Below are 24,303 nucleotides of genomic sequence, written 5' to 3'. Positions count from 1 at the left end.
TAATACCTGCATAGGTTTTGTGAGAGAAGAGCCAGGCAGTGTGTCATCTCAGCCTCTGCAGCATCGGGTTGCATTTTTGGTTTACATCAAAATGACGGCTATCTGAATGGGGTCTACTACACTTAAGGAATTTGTGATGAGCACTACTCCTGTAATTCTGTTATAGCAAAGTCTGCTACAACAGTCACGTCAAACAATACTGCACAAAGAAACACTTTTACCTTTCTCAAATCTCTTTGTCTCTTTCTCTCTCTGTTGGTGATGGTCGCTCCCATGAGGACGCCCTTCCCCTCCTGCACTGCTGCCACAGGCCACTGCTCAGCTGTTACCTGTGCCTGGCATGGGACTGGCACACATACCTGCTCAGCAGGTTTTGGTGAGAGGTAAAGAACAGCTGCGCAGAAGGCAGCCTTAAGGTGATGTTATGTGTGATTGGAAAAGATTCACTGAGCATTGAATGATACCAGATGAAAACATAAGGGAGGTTTGCAGTAGGCGTCAGGTAAGACTGACAACCAAGTGAAAAAAAAACCAACATGTGTTTGGAGTGCAGGCTAATGAAATAATTAGAGCACATTTTATGAAAAGATAATGAATTTACTACTGTAAATAGCTGTGGTCGGCTCTAAGGTGGTAATTAATACATTGTATATTATTTTTCTTTAGCATCTATTGAAAATCTTAGGTCCTTTTAGGCCTTAGTAATTGATTTATCAGTATAGCATGCTTTTTGGTACTGCATTACTCACCCCTGTTGTGATTCTGGTTTTCCTTGGTCATTCATTTGGAAATTGGTCATTAAAAGTCACAGGCTTGAAAGGATAATTAAATACATTTTCAAACACAAGCAAATGTGAGATGCATACACAGTCCTGTATATGAAAAGTCTACTGAGTAAATTTAGTGTGCAATAGACTACCTGTAGTTAATCCAGAGTTTCTGTAGCACAGGCAATGGTTGCACAGCCCCTGCCAGTGGCCAGAGCTTTTGGGCAAATGGCAGTTAATGCCTGAGGAGAGCTGCCTATCATTTTCAGGATCAGGCTCAAGTGTGAGCAATTACTAAAAACTTTTTCTTTAAAAGAAATTAACAAGGAGTTTTCTAAAGCCTCCTGCTACATTTACCATAATTCAGATATTGCAAGCTGTGAACCAGATTGTGCCACTCTTATGTAGGTCAAATAGTACCTTGCCTACACAGTGGGGTTGTCTCTTAGAGTGAGCTCAAGGTAAATATAAACCACACTGTCTAGTCTGCACAGTGCAGGATAAGGACACATCGTACACCCCGTCTAACCCATGATCCAAATGTATTTGAGAAGTCTTGCTAACACTCTTTCTCAGTTTAGGAAGCTTACACTGTTATGGGTCCACAATCTGTATTGTTTAGCTTCTTTTCCAGTGTTTTTTTCATTTTGTATACGATGCCTACAAATGTACAAGCAAAAATTCCTGTCTGTGAAATCTTGCTCTTTGTCCAGTCTAGTAAGGAATTCCTTCTCTTGTCATAGTAATCACTATTTTTCTAGCTAGACCATATTACTTCTTGTAGCTTCACTGATTTCTGTAGTTAGAGCGTCGTTGTACAGTGGGTTTAAGCCACCATTTCTTGAGCCTTGTGTAGCCATTCACTTCTCTGGTGCTTTAAGAAAGCCCTTGTTGACGAGAAAGAGAACCAGTGATTTGGTAGCCTTTAACAGTTGCTCCGCACAAATGTAAATGGCTTGGGGAAGAACAAGGAAAACCAGCTCCCATGTTTTTCATTCTTTGAGAAGAGCACTCATGGTGGTTCTTATCAAAGAGGGAAAGAAGCCTGCTCATGAGAGGACATAAAATGCTCTATCCAGAAAAACATTCCAGTCCACAGCACATGCCCTGAAAATGTCATTCATAAGCAATGCTGCAACTTTAACATCCAAATATTTCAGTTGCATTTTGAGGTAATCAAATCTGTGACTCTTTATTTTCATTTCAGATTTATCTTCCTTAGTTTAACTAATGTTTTGATTTCTTGAGATCTTCTTCACTTTAATTTTCTAAGTGATGTTTTCGTTACTGTGTTAGTTGCTTTTAAAACTCGGGATGAAGAAATACTTAACCTTGCCTTAAGAGCTCTTGCCCTGAAGGATTTTACCTTAACAGATACCTCAGATGATGCTTAGCTGCAGGTTTCAGTCACTACAAGCCAGGGAGCAACAGTCAGATTTTGATTCTTTCGATATAAATGTTTTTTTCTGCTGCTCCTCTGAGACTATTTTTTAGAAAAAAATAGGTCAGTAATAACAGCATCTCTCAAACCAAAGAGAAAGTCTTTTCCGTTATCTAGATGACATACCGCTTCATACTAAACCTGTCTCCAGCACATCCCTGCTGCCCCCTCTCTGCAGTGCCTCCAGGATGATAGGCTTTGTGATTAACTGGAAAAAGAGCAGTCTCTCCTCACCTCAGAGTGTGGGAGTAAAAATAGGCTCAGCGTGGCAGACGCTTCTTAAACAGTATTTTTTTTTTGTTTCCAAACCTCTTGGGGCTGTTCTACAAGAAAGGAGATGACTGGGGTTTTACTGCATACATGTGCGCACTGTTTGTCTTGTTCTCATTCCAAGGTGTTGTATCATATGTAAACCAAGACGGTTATGAGGTGACAGGCTGACATCTAACCTGGTTTCTTAAGGAAATTAAGTCTGCGCAATAAGCATCAGAGTTGCTATCTGCCTTCTTCCAGTAACTTTGAATCTACTTTTCAGGTTCGGTCAAATCTGAACCTTAAGTACATAAAAGCTTAATGAAAACAGTCAGCTGGATAAAGAGGATCGCTGTGTTTTCCCAGAGAGGGAAAGGAGGAGCTCAGCCTGTATCGTGTACCAGGGAATCCAGTGGGGCAAAAGTGCTTATCACGGCTTCAGAAGCAAGAAAAGCTTTGATCAGTGCTTGCCACCAGAGAAGCCAACTGCAAGACAACGCCGTGGGAAGACAGGGTTCATTACTGCACTGTAAATACATCTCTTGAAATGGCTCTGTTCCAGTCTGCGATTTGAGTGTAACCGCTGCGAGTGGGTGAGTGGCAGGGCCTCAGCCAGGGCAGACATCTGCTCCCATGGGGGAGTGTCAAGTTCCTGGGCAAAACGGGCTGGTCCCTGTGTGCTTCTGTTCGTGGGGGGAGGCTGGCGGTAAGGCATGGCTAATGCTTCATTTTACAGTCAGACTAGGTGGTGATCTGTAAAAACTGCACTTAAAAAACCCCATTACTGCCCCCAGCTTCCTCCCTGTCTCTGTACATGAGGAAGCACTTAGGCAGAAGGGCAATCATTTAATTCACAGGGAGAGGACACACTGCAAGCACTCCTGCTCCAAGGAGAGCTTCTCACACAGATGCGATCCTGGCAGCTTCTGGTGTACTGTGAGGACACTATTTTATCTTTACTTTTAATGGAAGGGATAAAGCAGAGCAGTAATAACGGGACTGATAAATGAAAGGAAAACTGTAACCACATAATTATGTCAGAATCAACTAACAGCCATGAAAAGCCGATTAAACCACATTATGCAGATACATGTAACAGAATACTATTAGTAAGTCCTTTGCAATGGCATGCCTGGCAATTAAGAGAGGAGTATTGGCAGCACACAGTGAAAACAGTGATAATGTATAGTTTAAAATGTTTGGAGACAAACAGTGCATAGAGTACAGGGACACCCTAGAACTGAATACAGGAGTGTCCTCAAAGATACCAGCACCCAGGGGAAGAACCAAAGATGTTATTCTAAATAGGCTGTTTGATGAGGATGTTGGGCATAGCTTGGAATAATTTATGTTTATCATGAAAATGAATTTACTGGCTTATCCATAAATTAAAGGCTGCAGTGCAGCAAGTAGTCTGTATTTTCCAACTATCCACAAATTTCAGGTTGTGCAGGCTAATGGAGGAATTCCATATTTTTTCTGAATTAAAGAAGCTTGCAGAAATAATTTAATTTAGGCAGTAAGAATATTAGGTAATGTTCCAGTGGTTGAAACTATTCAGTATTTGGGAATAAGATCACTCAGTGTTGTATATTGTTATGTATGTGGTATTTCCAGGTCGGGAACCTGAAGAAGGTGTCACCCATCGAGTTTCTTTCTCATTGGAGCACTGGGATGTGTTCTTTCCTTTCACCCACCATAGAGAGTGAAGGTCAATTCTATCCTTCACTTCCCTTCCTCTGACCGCTCTTGCAGAGTGGTTCTCATCTGCAGTCAGGGAGAACTGCACAGGATCAAGCTTTGAGATAACATTAGTATGGGGTTCAGACTTCCCACAGGCTTTACAAAAAGATACGCTCCTACCAGAACCTGCTCCATGTGACTGTGGGGATCTCATCTAAGGGAATAAAACCAGTGGGGATTTTTTTGGTGTCAAAGGATGAGCATATGGGAAGTTCATACTCCTCTTATCTTCTTCTTCATGCCAGGCAGACTTCTGAGACATGCTACCAAGAGAGTTTGCTTGCAGAAATGCCAGCATGGATCCTTTAAATATTTATCCTACATATTGTTTTCCAACAGATACATGAAGGTTTTCTTCTCGCTTTATTTTTGGAGATGGCTGAACTAGTGTGAAATGCAGATAATGAGAGGTCAATAGCATGTGTGCCCACAGCAGTGCTTTCCTGAGTTATTACAAAGCAAAGGAAGGGAGAGAGTGCATGCAGTTACACTTTGATTACAGAAGCCAGGCAATATGCTTATAAATGAAATTCTGTCAGCAACTTAAGTACTAGGGATGTGCAATTAATCGATCTCTGCCAAACCAAGATTTATGATGACCAGGAGACATGCTTTTACTTAAAGGGAGAAGTGAGACTGTGTCCATAGAAGATTAAAGTATTTAATTGTACTATGATGTCTATATGTATTTGGGCTATTTTTCCTCCTACTTTGTATGTGAGAATGTGGATGCTTGCAGAGTACTTATCATGAGAGAAGAGTAATGATATCTCCATTTTTACATGTGAAGAAACTTGTCACCCAGAAATTTGGAGTAACCTAGGTGAGGTACCATACCATAGCAGTGAGGGAGTTAAGAACCCAACCTTTCTGTGTCCTAATTGTGTAGACTATATACTGGATCATGCTGGATTTAATAGCACAGTAAATTTAGCTACTGATAGGATTAAACACCTGGGTTTGCATCCTTTTAACTGAAGCTGGAGCATCATAGTCCTTCTTCAGCAGAGAAGTAACTGATGTCCACTTCTTTCCTTTTCCAGAACTCACATAAAACAAATTGTTTCTGAAGTAAGAAACTGTCACTGGTAGCAGTGTGTGCTCCTACATCATCCAGCAGAAAGAATGCTTTTCCTGTAAACAAAATAATATAAAAATAGTAAATCAATAAAAAATACTCTAGCCAAGAGTAGTAAACCTTGGGCAACACCTGTAATAAAAATGGTACTTATGACAAATGGGTATCATGCCTAAGTTGTGTCCGTCCATAAGGTGTGTTGTATTCAATCAGAACATGCAGCTCTGACATACACGGAATATACAAACCCTGTTACAGCTTTTGCTCGCTCTTGACTTTGAAGATTTAGCTTATGTGTTTGCCTTTAAAAGAGTATTGTTAGGAGTGTTCTTGCAGTCAACAATACTACCGCTGAGCTCAAGGCACGCTGCTGGGAGATACCCCTCAGAAACTTTATGTTCTTGCTGCGTACTTCCACAGATCCATCAGCCAAAGCATCACTAATGATATGAACTTTTAATTTCACAGATGAAGGAACTTGGCGTCATCGTATACAACTGTAGCTGCCTGGTCCTGGATTTACAAAGGATATTTGCCCTGTATAGCTCATTAAGATACAAGAATAAAATACCTCCGAGTTGGTCTAAGAGACTATATGGAGTGTACGATACTCAGAATAAACTGACACTGCAGCTGAACGAGACAAAATCAGAAGCTTTTGTGTCGGTAAGTTCTGAAATGAGTTGCAGAGAGGGGGGGAAGGGAAGAAACTTATTTAACGCACCAGATTTTTGGAAGACCTGTAAACAACATCTGCTTATTCTCCTAATATTATCCTTTATGAACTACAGAGTAGTGAGACCAGGTTAGGTAGGTGTTAGTAGCATCTGTGAAAGAATCTCAAGTGTCTTTTCACTGATACAGAGATGTTCACAGTTCTCAGCAATAAGTCCATCATAATGCTGTGTTCTCCCTGACAGTATCTGTCAGGGAGAGATTACCATGGAAAAGAATTGCCATTAATAGGAACATATATGGTGTAAATTAAGCCTATACTTAGGTATTTCTCTAAATTGGCCCTAACTGAAGAAGATGCACATTACCACTATGTCCTTAACCAAAAGCAGCTACCAAAACTGAGATTCATGTGAGTGACTGGAAAGCCATCTATAGAGATGAGACCTCTACAGCTGTCACCTACACAAGACAGAACTTGTTTGGTAGTCTCATAATGCTGGAAAACCAAATCATTCTGCTGTCGAGGAAAACGGTTATTCCAATAGGTACGCTTTTGTGCGGAAGTCTGTAACTGAAAGGTTTTTTAAAAGTTATTTGCCTTTTCCTGTGACACAGAACAGGCAAATCACAATATTTTTTTTTTTTTATGCTGACTTCTGTGACATTGTTCATACATACAATTTGCCAGGACTGAGGATGCTGCAGGATTTCATTTGAGCATTATTCTTTTTCCCTTTCTCTGTAATGTTCACAGCTTTTCCTCTTGCATTCAAAAAATTATAGGGAGACCCTTCAAACTAGGTTATTTATTTACAGTAGTAGATAGAAGGTGAATGACTTGGGAGTAAATGCATTGTTCATCAGGCATCTAAAATAATACAGAATAAGCTTGATATCAGAGCTTGCATTTTTATCAGTGTCATTTATAAGGATTAATCCTCTTCACCCTGTTCCATTGAAAGCATTCATACTTCTATAGAACATTATCTACTATAGCTTTATTTTTAAATGACATTTTAAAATTTACAAAATTCAAGCAGCAATCCCCATGGAAGCACTGTCTGTGTGTGTATTTTTTATGGGAAAAAATTGAGTGGACTTCCATCTCAGCAGTGATGTAGCAAAACTGGAAAAAAGTACACAGAGTGATAGAGATGATGAAAGATGTGGAGTGTCTTTCATTTTGGAGGTAATTACATGACTAAAACCAATCCCTTCAAAATCAGGAATATAATGAAGTTGCTAAGAGTTATTTACCATTCTGTATACAACAAGAGGCAAAACCCTATTGCTTTATAGCCAGCTATGTCTAAAACAGCACAAGGCACGTAGCACACTATTAAGTTGCACAGCCACCAGCATGGGAGGATGGTGCAGATGAGTGGTTATACAGAGCAGGGTTTACCTTCACTTGCTGGGAGCCAGGCAGCACTCAGGTGTCCAGGATTTTTCACACTCCTACAATCAGTGGAGACACAAAGAGCTATTTTGGAGTAAAAATCTGGAAGTGCCTAACACAGCCAGAATTAATAGCCATCTGAAGAAGCATACGTTTCCATTGATTCTGGAGAGTCTTAAGGACTAGCTTAAATTAGAGACTGAGTTTTGGACAGTTAGCTAAGGAGCTGTGAAATGAACTCCTACTCCCTTCTAAGCAATCTCTAAGAAAAGGAGAAATTCTGCTGAAAGCCAGTCCTGGAGAGGCATACAGTAAGGAAAGCTGAGTAAGGCCAACTTTAAGGAATCTGGGATCCTAGACAAAGACAGGTGGAGAGAGACTACAAAAACTGCTCTTCTGCAGTTTGAGAACGTTCACTTCCTCCCTGTGGTTTGTATTTTCCTTTTGTGTGGGCAACAAAAGCCTCTTCTCTTGAAATTCCACTTCACAAAACCTAAGGAAGGAGTCACTGGTACTCAGAAGCTCAGACCAGTGGAGTCCCACTCCAAGAGCTACCTGAATTTGTAGCCACAGCCAGTTGGGCTGTTTTTTCCTTTCTGAAAACAGGTTCTTCAATAAATTTCTCACCTACTAGCAGATTCTTAATGTTTGCAAGCATGTCCCTCTGAAAGACAGGCCTGGAGTTGCACTGGACTGGTTTGGTGGAGCCAGTGTTAACATCGCTGTCTGTCCCTGAACTAATAAAAAGAAAGTCTCTGCAAGCCAGGTAGTTCTCTTACTGCCATCGCTGCCCTGCCTGTGGGCAGGGGTGGTGGTGCTGCCCTTGCCCAGTGCGGCACCACTCCCTCCCCAGCCCTGCATTGCCTTCCTTTGGGAGCATCATCTTCTTTGGGAGACCTTTGGGTCTGGGATGGCACTCCCCCTCGAGCAGGGGCATGGCAAGGTACTCTTGCCCAGTGAGAATAAGGCCTGTTTCTGGTAGGTGAAGAGAAGTATCAAGTGGGTATTTGATCAGAACAGCAAGTACTATTCAACTAATATGGAGAAAAGTACTACAATATTCTGTGACTACAGGGAGGTCAGCCGCACCACAGGGTAAGAAGTAGAATACCCAAACACAAGTGTTACAGTAAAAGCTTTAACAGAAGTTTTTCTTCTAATTATCTTCTAAATGTCTTTCACTTTCTAGTCTTTATATTGAACGCATCTGAAAAAGTCAATGCAAAGAATTTCTTTCTTTAGCTGTTCTGTAACTTAAAACTTCTGCTCAAGATAATAGTAAGAGTGTAAGAATAAAATCTCAGTGCAATAACCTCCTAAAAGTTTCAGATACTAGATGTAAATTATATTTAACAAAATCACTTTACACTTTTTCTTGAATCAAAACTAATTCTTTGAAAATGTATTTCACTTTCAATGTTTGTGCTGTATAAAACAACAAACATAACACACAGTCACTGATTTTTTTTTTCTTATACTCGGGAAGCATGGCTTAGTGTTGCTTGGCAACAAAATCGTCTTCCAGACTGGCTGATAAAATGTAAGAGGTTTTGGTTGTTTTTAGCATTCAGGAATGGATCTGGAATATTGGTCTTGAAATCTTGCTATGCTTGATTTTCTAGTATTTTCTGAACTCAGTTGTAGTAAATCCTTAAGAACACCAGTCAATGATTAAGAAACCCCTGTGACAGGCATTGTATAGAAAGAAAAGACTAATCAAACCCCCAGGATCTGTCTCTAAAGAAAACATAGTAATCTAGATGTCAGCTGCAACCCAATCAGATAACAAAGGTGAGAAGGTGATACAGCAGCAGGAAGGCCAGCAGGGTCTGTCAGGGCCAAGTGTTAAGAAAAGGACAAGTGGTACCTGCTCTAACTTGATAAAGTGCCTCCAGCAACCTCTACCCCTAGGAGCTGTGTTGTTGCTTGTGAGCAACTTGTCAGGTGGTTCCACTTCTCTTTTCCTGCTCCGGCAGAAGAGCAGAAAGTCCTGGGCACCTCTGCCACAGATGGGTGGTTCCTGCTGGCTTCACCTTCCTGACGCATTCGACAGCCCTAGGTACGAGGCAGAAAAGCTGAAATCTGGGCTTACCACTTACTGGCTAAGTACCAGTTAATGTATACCTGAAGCTAGGTTTTAAAGACAAGTTTCCTGCAAAACTGCAGCATCTCCATGCAACAGTGACTGAGCAAATGGTGACTTTGTATGGGACTTCAAACAGAAGTGACATAATAGACTTACTACCTGGTTGCAAGTGATGGATCAGGCTCATGTGGCAAGAACACAGGTATCTCTCCATCTAATAGTAACCAGTCCTGGGACTCTTTGGAACAAAATTCTCTGAAATGGAACTTCAACTAGAGCTTCTTTGATGACAGTGGATGTTTTGAAGTTTGTGTCTTCTGCATTTTACCCACAGTTACCTCTAAATGGTGAGGCTTTCAAGGGGAAATTAAGCAAATAGCTCTCCTTTGAGTATTCTAGCAGGACAGTTGAAGGTATCAATTAATACTCTCTACTAAAAAAAGGATACTTCTTGCCATCTCAAGAAGAATGAGGGAAAGAGAAAATAAGTCACGTATTTTAAATGCCATATTTGAACTTTTCCTTTCACAGAATTCACCTAAACTCTTCTGCCCAAAGGACAGAGTCCTGGATATTGAAGCTATATACAGTGTTATCGATGATGCGAAACAGTTTGTATACATAGCTGTCATGGACTACTTGCCGATCGTCATTGACACCAATGCTAAACGGTGAGTGTCCATGTCCAGGACTGGCAGGTTATCATAATGCCAGTGAGGTCTGCTGGAGAAAATGAACCCACAGGAGATTAGTTACTACTGTGGACCAATTTCTTGGGGCCCAATTCTGCTCTTATTGAAATCAGTGAGAGTTCTGCCATTGACTTAAATGGGAGCAGAATTGGGACCTAAGAAGACATTTCCAGTTCTGGGTCCTAAGCTTTGGATCTGCCTATCGAAGGAGATCAGAAATTGTCTAGTCTGACCATCTGCAAGTGACTGGGACCCAGGAATACAAGAACCTGCTTATACATCAGTCCTATTTCTTACACTATTATATTCACTACCTTGATACCACAGCTACTGGCATTTTATCAGTATCATACAGATATTCAACACGAGAGAGAGAGTGAGTGTGTGTGTGTGTTGAGAGAAATGACATGTTGTAAGTTCTTGTATACAACATGGGAGATGTCATTATTTTATTGAACTATACATATACATGAAAATTCCAAATTCAGCACAGATTACATTTGAATTATATCACATTTTGGTTAACTGAGAGTTGCTAAAACCAAACAAAACTAAGTAATTTTTCAACACCCTGTTTGTATGGATCATTAAAAAGCACTTATGACCCAAAACTGAAGCCACAGTGTAATAAAACCATCCAACTCAGAAGGCAGTATCCAGTGGTCCTTCATACTCTTGATAACACAATGAATTGAGCATCTAGCAAACCTCGCCATTCCATCCAAGCACTTTATTTGAACAACAGTTAAACCAAACTAAACACGTGGTTATGTGCTTTTTTCCAGTTTTGCATAATTAAAGATGTTTTGTTCAAATTTTAAAAAAAATAGCTATCATTTGACTGATATCAAGCATAAGCTGTTTCAATTCTGTAAGAGGGTTTTTCCAACAAACTCATTATGTACAGCCTCTTTCATAGTGAAAGAATCAGGGGTACAGTTGTAGGAACCTGAGTTTCACATATGCATCCCTTGCGTTTCTCCTTTATGGTGGACTGGGTCTTAGTATGTAAAACCATTACAGCATTGCAGTTGATGTTATTTCCTATACTCCTCCTCATTTTGTTCTGAAGAATTCAGAAATGTACTGCATTAGGGAGATCCAGGGAAGCCACCTGTGTGAATTCTTCAACATTTTTCTTACAGCATGGCTTTGTGTTTGAGGCATTCCCACAGCTTCTCTACTTTGTCAGCTCCTAGTTCTCTCTTGTAAGTTATTTTCTGGCATTGTAGAGCTCAGTTTTCATTAAGCTGAATGCCTTGATGCTGCTGGAATAAAGAAAACATGCATTTTCTTTGTCTAATTCTCCCTGTCCTGATCTACTCCCACCAAAGGTCAGGACCACAAAGCTAACTAGCAATTGTGAGAATAGCACCCTGGAAGCCACCATCCTATTCATAGCAGAACTTCTGCAATCCTCATCAGGAAAAAAGGTAGCATCCTCCTTAAATGACCCATCTTCATCTGCTACGGAAGAATGCAGGCACACTGCATAGCAGCAGCTTTCCTTTTCCCAAGCAAGAGATTACAGAAGGCATTCCAGTCCCCAGCCTGTATGGTCCTAGTACGGCTGAGAAAAAAAAAAAAAAAAAGACTACAGTCAGGGAGGGATCCAGGGTTCCTGTTCACTTACTGGTGTAACCAACAGAAAATCCTTCTTGTCCGTTTGTCTGTGCTGGGTAAGCAGCACCCTCTAGCTGTAGCTCATTCTCCTGGTTCTCTGGCACCGCAAGAGCTCCACTGCTCGCAGCGCAGGCAGTGACACAGGAGTAACTCTCCCAGCTACGGGCAGCCAAGGTACCTGTATTCTGTGCGAGTGTTTTGACATTTCTCCGTGCACCTTCACAGATGGAAGATGTGGTCAACCATCCACAACCTCACTGTTCCCACAGTGACAGTTTTGGTGCAGGGCAGAATGACACAGAAGAGGATGCTGGCAGATCTGTTCAGTGAGAATCCCTATAAATGAGAACGGCATTCCTTCAACAGATAGAAAATGAAATTCACATGTGTTTAGTGTTCTCTATGATGTCTAGTTTTGGCTGCATAAAAATCCAACATTTTTTAAGTTCTCTGAATATATTGTATTCTTTCTCCACAGGTACTGGCCATATTTAGATGGGAAGATAAGAGAAGCGTTAGTTTTACGAAGCATTAAAGTACGACTTCTCATAAGTTTCTCAAGAGACACAGATCCCCTTACTTTTAACTTTGTTTCATCTCTGAAAGCTATTTGCACTGAAGTTCCAAGCTGTAGTTTGAAAGTTGTAAGTATAATCCATATTGCTTTGAAATCTGATATTTCCCACCCACCCTCCCCCCCAAAAAATCAAGAAAACTTCACAACTGAGAAGTATTTTCTGTTAGTATCTTTAAATTTCATTAAATAAGCCAGGAAATGTAGTATAATGAACTGAATGTATTCCTAGTAGTAACAGACATAGAAATTAAGACAGAAACACAGAATGATGCCAAAAGGCAGTCTGTGGTGGAGAGCCTGTGTAAAACACTGCACGTGGTCTTTCACAGCAAAGCTAACAGAACCGTACTCATATGTCTTGTTTATACTGGCTGATAAGAGTAAATCTGACAGCACAAAGATGTGTTTCAGTCTGGATTCGTGTAACCTTACTGTTCACCTGCATAAGCATCTGCTTTTCCTTTAATCAACTACAGAGTACAAGAAAAAATAATGAAGATTTTACATTACATTCAGGCTATAAATTCAGAATTGGGAAGACTAGAACAAGTATCATGTGAACACATTAGACATGCAATATAGGAAAGTGAGAAATACCATATGTATTAGAGAACAGAGTACATAGTGAAGTACTACTTTCAGTTTGATACAGTTCATTTTTATGAACTTGAGACACCTGGAAATCAGCCATCTTGGATCAATTCATCTTGGATTAGATTTCTTTTGGGGTTTTTTTGGCAGATAACTGTCTTAATCTGCTGAATTATTTTCACTTCTTAAATTGATAATCCACTAAATCAATTTAAAATCAATAACAATTGTAAAAAAAAAATAAGTACTATTTGTGTTATACACACTAGTTGGTATTTATGCATATCTAGAATCAGGGATTTTTTTTATAACATACACTGTTATTACAAGTTTCCTAGGTAAGAAGCAGCATAAAGTGTGTTTTTAAGACAAAAACCCATACATGGCTGACACTCAATTTTGGGTAACTTCTAGCTTGTTCCATATTTATTATCAAAATTCTATTTATGTTTTTAAAATTATTTTTATTTAATCACCATCTAATGCTCTACATACTCATATATATTTCCATCTATTTACAGCAGGTAAAATCTTTAGTACAGAATTTATCTTGTCAAGAACGAAATGCTAAGAGGAAAAAAAATTATTTCTAGACATCTAATCTAAGTAGATAGTCTAGCTAGAATATCTGCAGTTAGATAATACAACCTCCAGTAAAAAAATGAGACCGCCTCAGATTTAGTCATAAAGGTACAACACACCACAGTACCTGTGTGCTGTGCATCACGTGTTCCACACGCTGGGTAAATCACTGCCTTAAATAAGCCTTGGTTCAAGTAACAGCCCAAGGCTCAGAGTTTACTGGTGTCTGTTTGATTCTGGTTGAAACTGTGCCACAGGCTCCATCACAACACTCCTTTACTTCACAGAACATGTCAGATGAGCACTGTTTTTTTAAAACTGCATTTCTTTTGTATTCATCTGTTCTAGCCAGGATCAAAGGGAAACAAAATTATGTGTCTGTATGGGGGAGAAGGAGTAGGCTAACAAGGTAAAAACTAAACTTAAACCTTTTGAATTATTGGAAAATTATGTTTTCCCTTTTGGTTCTGCTTTGGGTATGAGAAAACAAAGTCAAACAAAACTCTGTACAGAAAATACTGTCATGTATTTGTTTATACACAAGAACACTGAAATTTTAAGAGAATGTTAAGTTACAAATTCTGATTGAAATTATACTTAAAATTGCTAAGTTGTCCCAATGCCTCAATATTGTTCTGACAGAAATGGCACCCCTGCCCCCCTTCTTCTGTTCTCTTGAGGATAATATACCTGAGTTCTACGAAGCATATTCAGTAACTTTTTTCTTTCATTTAGCTTTTGATCCCTGTGATATGTCATCGTGATTGTTTTCCTTTTTTTTTATGCCTGTGGAAAGACCAGTTTGTGTAGGAAGTTTCCAGCGAGCGCCAACGGCTTGCTGCAGCTGCAGGGAACACTGTTTTGCCAATAGCAGCAGCCCGAGTTACACCGTCATCTTGGAGGAGGCTGCACAGATATAATTTCTCTGTTAGATGGGAATCTCTTCCTAATTTCCCCTGGTCTCTGACCAGGCTAGTGGAAGTTCTGGTATTGCCTAACTGCAAGTATATAGTTAGAAACAGGGACTGCAAACCTGTTATGCCTAGCAGTGTCCTGATCAAAACCAGCCACCAAGCACTGTGCATGTAATTTTTCAGTCTGCTGTTGAGGTCAGGGAGGCAGGAACTGCAAGACACAATTTCCTAGTTGCAAACACTGAATTGTAACCGTGTGCTCTATCTAGAAGCAGGTTTTCTTTCTCTTCTGCCACAAAACCTTGATAATACTGGGCAATTAACATCATCAGTGCAGTAAGAAAATGCTTAATCCCTCATTATGCGTTCCTCAGCATCTCACTCAGAGTCCAGTTCACATAAGCATTAATAACTATTGGATTCAACTGAAACTGCTTTGAGAGTGCAAACTCAATACAAGTACTCTGAAAAAATGATCACTGGGAAGAAGGCACGAGGAAAAAAAACTTTGTTTGAGGACTAAATAAATGCTGTAAGCACACATGTCAAGGAGTAAACTGCATACCAAACCGCTGCTTATTCCAGGAACTCTGTCCTATGCACTGAACCACTTGTGGTCATGAAATTAAAGCTTGAATAATCATAAAGGGTAAACTCAAGGTGAAGAGCTCACCCTTGTGCTTCTTGAGACCTTAATTCCAGTACTCCTTAAGTCGTGTGTGCTTGACCCTGTAAGTACATCTTATGCACAAGAATGCTCAGTCTGACTCTCAAAAGAGCAGTAAAAATGGGCCAGCTCTGTCAGGTACAGTGCTCAACTGAGAAAGGTGCATGTTTTTGAAGGGCCCATAGAAAGCATGAACTAGGACAAATTGTCTTTCGACAACTAGAGACCGGGAAGGAGTGGCATAGAACAGATGCGTATCTACAGCACAAGTTGTTCTTGAGCCTCCACATGAATCTATTTTTGGAGTTGTGCAGGTGTATTCTGCTAAGAGGAAGGAAAAACTGAACCTTTCAGTAGTTCTCAGAAAGCCAGAAATGCCCTACGAGTAAACAAAGTGTTATGGATTAACTGTGAAACCTTTGCTCCTAAGCACTAATTTAATTTTAAAGTTCTAAGCTCCTAAAATAAGCATGGAAAAGATTAATGAAATGTTAGCGGAAGGTGGTGTTTTATTAACAGAGTACTTCTGCTGAAGGCGTGTGTTGGAGAATGTTAGGTTGTGCTACTTAATGTCAGTGCTGGTTCACTTGCTCATGTAAGCTACATTTGTGTACTCTCTTTGTGAGGGCAGATGGGTTTCCCTAGTGGTATCTGTCTTGCCAAGGAGTTAATGGCTTCTCTGCTGTTGCTGGAGAACACATTACATTTTCAAGCCTTCTATATTTTCCTGCGTGAATCTGAAATTTTCTCTTTAAGTTATACAAACAGAACACTAACGTATGATTTTTCAATTCAGCACATCTGCTGAATCTGTCTCAGTTTGACAACTCTAAGCTTACATGATTATTGTGCTTGACTATTTTTACATCAAGGTTTTTACTAAGTCTCGTAACACTGGGAAGAAGACAGCTTGTTATGTGTCATTTCCTAGCATTAAATACTTTACCCATTTGCCATACTCAGACTATTCCCTCCAATATTAGTATTAGTCACATGGTATCTTCCACATCCCTGTGAAGAGTTGCTGCAAGTACCCTTGATGGGCACCCTATGGCCGCTAACTGTCTCCATTCCTGTTTTGTTGCGCCAGGAAAAACATGACCATTTTCTTCTGGCTTTATCCAAAAATTCAAGACCCTTTCAGAAAGCTTCAGATCCATCTCTGGCTTGCTACATACGTCCTTTCTGTGGTGGGTGTGTGTTTGTAGAGCCGTTCCTCAGGCACACAGTTGCAGTCTTGGTGTTGTCCAAGAACTCACCCCTAATATCTAGTAAACTTTTCTTTACAGCTGCTAAGATGGTTTTTTAAAAAGTGTAATGATATAGTTGTTAGTGAGGTTAAAAATACGTAATTAAAGTTATGATTTAATCTCCATACAGCTTAGTTAGATGTGAATATACAACATAAATCTCATTTAAAGGATAGATACTACAGTTGTACATAGAATAACCTTTCTGGTGCTCTTTGTAACGCAATCACTCAAACAGTTTGGGTGGTTGTGCTTGTTTTTAAGTTCAAAAAACTGTCTTTTGAATTTTGCTAGTATTTGAACTCATTATAAAAAGTTAAGCTGTGGAAGATAACAATCCCCATGTACAGGTAAGTAAGCATGTGGTGACATATGAAAGCCAGAGACTGTTTAAGGAAACAACTCTGTGATAGTTATTGATCATAAAACTGCACAGCAGTACCATCTAGTATTTGGACACTGAAAAAACACAAACTGTTTGAATTTTATTTCTAATGCACTAAAAACCTGCTTCACCCCTAATAAACTTTCATCATTGTGGGGAGGAGCAGTGTGTCAGTCCAAGATCAGAGAGTTTCCTCAGTGCTGGAATCAGCAGGAGCCTCAACCAGCCTTGGTATTTTACACAGATCTCTTCCAAGCAGTTTTGGTACAACCTCTGACAACATAAAATCTACTCCAATATATTTTCCAGTGAGGAATAGAGAGATTCTGACAGAGTCCACAGCATAAGGTGTTAGATAAACAGCAGCCTCTGGGCTACTCTACCTACCTCTTGTCTGCAACTAAACCCTTTTAATTAGGTTTGGTAATGCTAATTACAGATAAGCCTCTTCATTGCTTAGAGGAGAGTTCTCCAAGACAAACCAAACTATAATGATCAAGACTGATGATTAAGATGAGAAATTTTTTGAACTAATATTTATGTGCAGTTCTGAAGCAACCAGTGGTATAAAACCTAAAGCTGCCATTCCTGGTAATCAGTAACACCACATTTTGCAATAGTCGAGCAGTTTACTGCAAACCAACTTGAAACCCACCTACGTCATCAGCTGGGTAAAGAATGCTTTATAAAACTAACTGCCTGTGTGCTGTGCATAGACCTTTATTTGATTTAATCAAACTGATGATGTAGTCTACCACAGACATCACTACACTTCAGTAGTTTACAGTTGGGTTTTCCAAATAGTAAGATTATTCTGAAAGACATCTCCATAACCTAAAAGGATTCATTCAAGGTTTATATCGAAAAGAGCACTGGTTCAAGAGATGAATTTTGCATTATGGAAAACAGACCCCTGAGCATGCTGAAGGAGTTTTGGTGTGGGTTTTTTTAATCCTATTTTTCAATGTCTTAAGTGGGTGCAACATAGTATAGTGGGTGCAAGTATAGCCAGTTACCTTCATCAGTAATATATTGTGAATTAGGTTTGTTCTGAAGATCTACACCATTACCTCAATCAAAGTTTCCCAGTCATGCAGTAAATATTTAATTTTTCCTTCATCATGTTATTCTCTACTTCTGGTTTTGGAATCTGTGTCTAGCTATTAGTTTTCTTGATGAAACAAACAATGCTTAGATTTGTACTGGAAGTCTCATTTTTGTCTGGCACTGATCCAGACAAGGAGTGCCTATAGCTCCAAAATTGAGGAAAAAAAAAAAAAAAATCTGACTCAGACTTCAGCCTTTAGGGTAAAACAAATGCATTTTCCTCTTGTTGTCTGGTAAATTTGATCTCTCCATATCAGATTTAATCCTGAGAATTTTCGAAGTTTCTGAAATCAGCAAGTTTCCTGTTAGAAACTATGCAACGTGTAATGTAAAGGTATTAATCCAGCTGTTGGTGTGCTTGCCAGTCCAGGTCCTGAAGCAGACTTCAAACCCCAGTGTCCCTTGATGAGTGAGGAAATGAGCTAAAGAAAAGTTCCTGGCTCTTACCATGCAGAGCACAAAGACAGGGTGTTTTGGTCATTTCATAGCCTTTACTACCTGGCACTGTATTGCTTTTAGTATGCGGTAGCCATATACTTTGTATAGTTCAAAAAGCCAAGGCATAGTGAGTATCACAAACCATGAGAATTTATTAAGAAATACAATGTGCAGTGTTTTATTAAAATTAATGCTTGGCTTAAGCTGTTCTGTAGCACTAACTTATTTTCAATAAAGAGAACAGACCATATCTTTTCTGTCCATTATAGAACAGTTCTCATTAACCTGCACTCCATTCTATTTTATGGCAGAAATTCTTTGACCTTGAGGAGGAGAGTGCATGCTTTCTTAAAGAACAGAAGAACACTTCTCTTCCCAGATTAAATCGTAACAAATATATGGTGACCGATGGAGCTGCATACATTGGTAAGTAACCACGTCTCAAGAAATTCTAGTTTGTAGCCAAAATCTTGAAATAACACCCATTTGTAAATGAGGAATCTACAGCTGATATGCTTGTTAAGTTAGAATAATAGTTCCTTTCTTTGGAAACTTGGATGAAGGCTGAGCTTTGAGCCTCTTCTCATTTAAAAACTCTCTTTTTCCCTATGAATCAGTTTCTCAAAAGCAACAATCTGCTTTCAGTATTTAAAAACAGACTGAAAACACAAATACAACACACTATGAAGTAGGAACAAATTGGATTATTAACATGTTCTTTTGTTTCTGCAATCCAATGAAGATGGACTGTTCTTCATTTGCCATGTTATTACTAAAGCTATGGTCAATCCTGGTAAATACTGTACAAATGCCTTTCATCCTCACCTTCTGAAGTCTTTTCCCATTTACTGTAATGACATTTCAGATGCCCTCCTAACATTAGGTACATATCTAATTGGTATTTTGGGTTAAAGGTGTGTTTAAGTAAAGTCTCTGTATGGCACCTAGTAGAAGTTCATCATCAGTCAAATGCTCATTGAATGCAGGCTGAAAACTCCCCTTTTAACAAAACCTGACTGCTTGAGCTATGCGTGAGCTGTAGGATCAGAAAACTGCCCCTGAATTAAAAAGCAAGTCATGAGATTTTATGAAGTCAAGAGAGAAAACGTGCATTCTAATATGCTGTAGCTTGATGCTTCAGTTGCCTACTTCCTCAGCCTGACTTACTGCAAAGGGCTTAAAGCCAGCGATCGCAGAGGTGGTGAGTGAGGGCAAAGGCTGCAACCCAGAAGCGTGTGCCTGTGCACGCATGAAGAATGGAGAATCCCAAATACTGCAGAGATACAACCAAGAGCTACGCTGAAAAGCTCACCTTGATGGGCTCTAAACACACACACACCTTTCAGCCTGTCCAAATCTTGTTTTTCACTTCAAATAGTGCAGCTTATTCCTCTCTCATGTCCCAAATTTTTATGACACACCCCCCCCAAATCATTTTTTTTACTCCATTTTAAATTCCTTCCACTAGCCAGATCAGATTTCAGTAATTTATAACTTGTCTACACAGCATGGATTCTTAGCTGAGTTGATTTTTTTCTTTCCCATTGTCCTTACATCCTCATATATATATATATATATATATATATATATATATAAAATGAAAGAGATAATCAAAGGTGTGTGAAAGTAATACAAATGCATGTTACGGACCTGATACATCTTTTACTTGAAAGCATGGCAAGAAATGTCCCTTATGATGAGGCTTCAATTTACCATCCTTGACAACTTTAGAATTTTTAACATTTCCTGCTGAAGTAGCTGAAGTGACGTTGAAAGAAAGGGTATAAATTTCACAGATATTTTCATGTTTTATGTATGTTCACATACTGTTTTAAAATATGACCTCTAGTAACAGCATTTTTTCTCCAAAATACTGCATGTGTTATAAATGTACAACTTAAATAGTTATAGTTCTAGTGAAATAAAAAGAATGACTGAAACACTTGGTTTACCTGTTTTCGATTAATCCAGTTATCCTCTTTGCCTTGCCATCACCAGGATTTAAAATGCTCATTCATTACCTTAGATTTCAACAAAGGTGGTAATAACGGGCATAAAACAGTAAAACCTGTTTTTCTTTCCTGAAATAGAGTCTATTGGTGGGTAACCTGTAAAAGGTCTGTTGGTTTGGCTCAGCATTATGGAGCAACCACTCTCCATCCCATCTACTTTTAATTGTTTATATGGCAAAAATTGTTTTCGTTCTTGTCACTGAAAAGGCCAATGAGGAAAATAAATGGAGTAATAATACAATGTATGCAAAAGGAAGAGCAAGTCACTTTTGAATAAATAGAATAACCTGTTTTCACTTATGAAGGGTTAGAGCTGTTAAACTTCCAGAAAAGATCTGCACTACATACTGGTATGTAATGAAATTTTTTCTTTCCTGCTTGTACAGAAAACTTATTTCCATCTCTGCCCAGGTAGGTATTGGGGAAAAGGATGCTGGATTGCCTTTAGGGAGATTGCTTTTTTTTTTTTTTTTAAATGTTAGAAACTCATTGTATATTCCTGCCTTTACTTGTAGGTAATTTTGATTGGGTAGGAAATGCTTTTACGCAGAATGCTGGAGCTGGCCTTGTTATCAACCAAGCAGACGCGGGGAACAGCACAAGCATCATTAAGCAACTCAAGGCTGTTTTTGAAAGGGACTGGTATTCACATTATGCCAAAAGTTTACAACCAACAAAAATCCCAAACTGCTTTAATCACAAACTTAATAAAGCAACATCAAATAAGACTGCCATGAGCAATGTGAATTAGAAAGACTGTTTTACTGTTTAGTATGGCAATGAAGAATTACGTTGGGGTGTAGCCCTCTTTCATATTTACAGACAAAAGACTTAAAGAAAAAGCAAAAAAAAGTTTGGTTTGGGGGGGTGTTTTTAGGAAAAAGCACACTTATATAAAAAATGTCTGAACTATATTCTCTATATTGAATTATTTAGACTTTCAAATTTGTTACTTCTGACACTGAATGTCATTTCTGCTTCCATGTTAATTTTAATGTTCTGTGTTTGAATTTAACAGCATGTGTCAATTTTTCTGTTTCAGTTTTAGGACTTTCCCTAATTGCCATCCTGGCTCAAATGAAGCTTGAGGCAAAACCAAGATTCAAATGAAATGGCATTCTAAGATCAGTTATTATTGACATACAAGTAGATGGTAGGTTTACTGTATTAGCAAACATAAAGGAATAAGCAAACTTTCACCGATATAAGTCATTCCCTTTAAATAAATAGCCAGTCATGCAAATACTTCCCAGTTTTGAGCATTTAGTTCAGTTATCACTCTTTCATGTCTTCTAACTAGCCTTAAAATACCTTAGAGTTACATGACTGGTAGTTCATTCATCTCCTAAAAGTACAAGAAGGTTTTGATGGATTCAGGTTGGCCTCATCAAGTTCGTCATAATTCCTAAAGCCTCTCAGATAAATGGATTTTTTTATAAAAGTCATGTGGATTCCTTTCAACATAATAGTTATTTCCAATTATACATGTTCCATCTAACAGTGAAAATCTCTGGATTAATAACAAAGACCTAGGACTGATTTTTTTTTTTTGTAATCTCAACATTTCTTCCCCAAGTTAAATATTTATCAAGTGTGAGTCAGCATTATCAAACCAATGCATATATAAAAAAAAAAATCAAATACTGCTTTTTAGGAAGGTCAAGGGTTATGCAAAATCATGCAATAATTGTTGTTAAACAATCATATAGTCATTTTATTTGGTTTTACACCTGGAAGATTTTTCTTTCCTAACTTTTACTTAAAAAAAAAAAAGTGAAATGGCATTTTTTGTTAAAATTTTGTCCATATTGGTGAATACATCAGCACAAACAGAAACGTGATGCCTTCATTTTAGGCCACGGCTTCAGCTGTTGTTAACAGTGTGCCTCTACAAACACAACTCAGTTGCACCAAGAAGCAACTGCTTTGTAAAAGTGTGAATTCACTCTTTAAAAAAAATACATAAAAATGTTTGACAACAGATTTTTCTCCAGTTCAAGCTGTAATAGCTTAGTTTCGTAATAAAAATGTTTCATTACTATCCCTCTGTTTCTGTTGAAGAAATATGGCCATGAAAACAAACTGCATTCTGTGTTTTGTTAAAGATTCCCAGAACTTTTTCCAAAATGCAGACTTTTCTCACCTGGCAGTATGTTACTGAAGGCACACTTCAAAAGCAGTGTGCAAAAAGGAAAGGAAAACCAGCCATGTCCCAATGTACTATTTTAACCTTAAGAACAAGTTAAAAACTCACATTGAGTTCCAAAACGCAGGTTTCATTTACAAGGTTAAAAAAGTTCAAATTTATTTTAAAGTAAGCACAGCTTAGGAAGTAACGTGCACAATTTCATATTGTCAGCTAGAGAAACACATCAAAACTAGTTATGACTGCAAAAGGCACACTTTTGACAAAGAATGTTTGTTTCTTTTGCAATTGCCAAGATTTACATCATCTTACTGAAAATAATGACATAACAAAAAATTTTTTAAAGTTGCCAACTTTTACAGAAAAGATTCTGCACAGCTCTGATGCTTAATAACATTTTCTAATATTCAGATAAACACATGCATTTATTAGCCTACACACACATAGAAAAGCATATATTTTGACATTCATGTAAAAACCAAGTATCTAAAAAGAAAATGTTTCCTGAGTTCCTATGAAGGAAAGATCTTTGTGAAGAGAAATTTCTGTATTTTCTTCCTTTTGTGTATAATTTAGAATATGTATAGCAAGTATGGGAGAGAAATCCCTAGAACTTAATTTACTTGTTGGGGTTTTTTTGTTTTGTTTAATAAATATTAGTCCAGATTAATTTCTGGTGAAAATTTCAGCTGAGTTATACCCCCAATCAATTTAGTCTTATGAGTCAAAGCTAAAAAAACCCAAAACAAACAAAAACCCCACCACTTTTAAAAAGCAGGTTGAGATCTTTGTAAAGCTTCAGAGGTCTCCATGGATGGGTGATCTTAAAGCTTGAGATAAACTTAATACCAAGCCCTTATGTAAGATACAAAAAACCTCAAACAAACAAAAAAACCCCACTGTCCAGGGTTGTTAATTGTAGCACCTGATGGCAATAATATACAGGAATGAATCAATGTCATTTTTTCCCTCTTGCATTATGGATACTAGAAATGTGTTAAGTTTTTTAAATAACATCTTGTACAAGTAATGGAGGATCTGAGTGGAACAGAAATTTGTCAGGTGATAAAGCTAAGCTGTCTGTTGACAGAGCAGGATCTAGTGATATCACTGTGGAGTTACCACTGACCTTCCATTTAGTATACCAAATGAATTATTCAGATATACTAGTTTTACTGGATAGATCCTAGGATAATACAATCATGAATATTAACCAGATCTATTAGTTTACAATTGCATTCTTATTGGTTTGATAAGCAAATTCTGGTGCTTCAGTGACCGCCGCCCACCCCCCCCACCCCCGCCCCAAAGAACTGATACATAAAAGTACATTTTAAAAGTGGCAGTATGTTCTGTTTTTATGAATGGAAGAGTTTGGAGTTTTTTGAACAACTTTTAATGCAAAATAGCAGTCAGCCATCCTACAAACAGACTGGCAGACTCAAGTTTCATTTGGTATAAAGTATGGATTGATATTTTAGTAACTGTTTAGAATGGCAGCAGCTCCAAAGTAGTACAGAAGGCTTTGGTCTGTTACGTTAGCCAAAAGACAAAGTGCATCCTTGGACTTCAGCAAGTAGGAAATTAAAAATATCAGATTCTTTTCTGAAGCTGTTTAAGGGGATTATAGCCAATGTTACCGTTTAACTAGATTTGCCACAGCAGCCTCGATTCTGGCTTCAGATCCCTCTACCAATGTAAATAAATCTAGAGCAAATCCATTTTGGATCACATTGGTTTAGCCGGGACCAGAATCTAGACCAGTTTCCTCTTGCTTTAGCTCTCCTGAATATGACCATTGCACAGGCTGTTTCCAAACTTAACAGGGATTTGCATTCAGTGGTTTCTCACAGACCTCACAGGCATAATCCAAAA

The 24,303-nt window shown here is 38.6% G+C and overlaps 1 protein-coding gene across 1 annotated transcript in view; it reads left to right on the top strand.

The window, feature by feature from the left end:
* The window catches only part of PLD5 (phospholipase D family member 5), a 189,423-nt gene extending 165,653 nt beyond the window's left edge, over positions 1–23,770 (top strand). Inside the window, exons 6-10 of the mRNA XM_074863234.1 lie at positions 5,750–5,947; positions 9,976–10,115; positions 12,238–12,403; positions 18,582–18,696; positions 20,798–23,770. Of these exons, the coding sequence (XP_074719335.1) occupies positions 5,750–5,947; positions 9,976–10,115; positions 12,238–12,403; positions 18,582–18,696; positions 20,798–21,033 (855 nt within the window). The 3' untranslated portion in view covers positions 21,034–23,770. The remainder of the gene's footprint in view (positions 1–5,749; positions 5,948–9,975; positions 10,116–12,237; positions 12,404–18,581; positions 18,697–20,797) is intronic.
* Positions 23,771–24,303: the final 533 nt, after the last annotated feature.

The sequence above is a fragment of the Strix uralensis genome, chromosome 3, assembly GCF_047716275.1.
Source record: "Strix uralensis isolate ZFMK-TIS-50842 chromosome 3, bStrUra1, whole genome shotgun sequence".
NCBI classification, from domain to species: Eukaryota; Metazoa; Chordata; class Aves; order Strigiformes; family Strigidae; genus Strix; species Strix uralensis.
The sequence above is the reverse complement of the archived record's forward strand: the minus strand, read 5'-3'. Positions and strand labels throughout refer to the sequence as shown.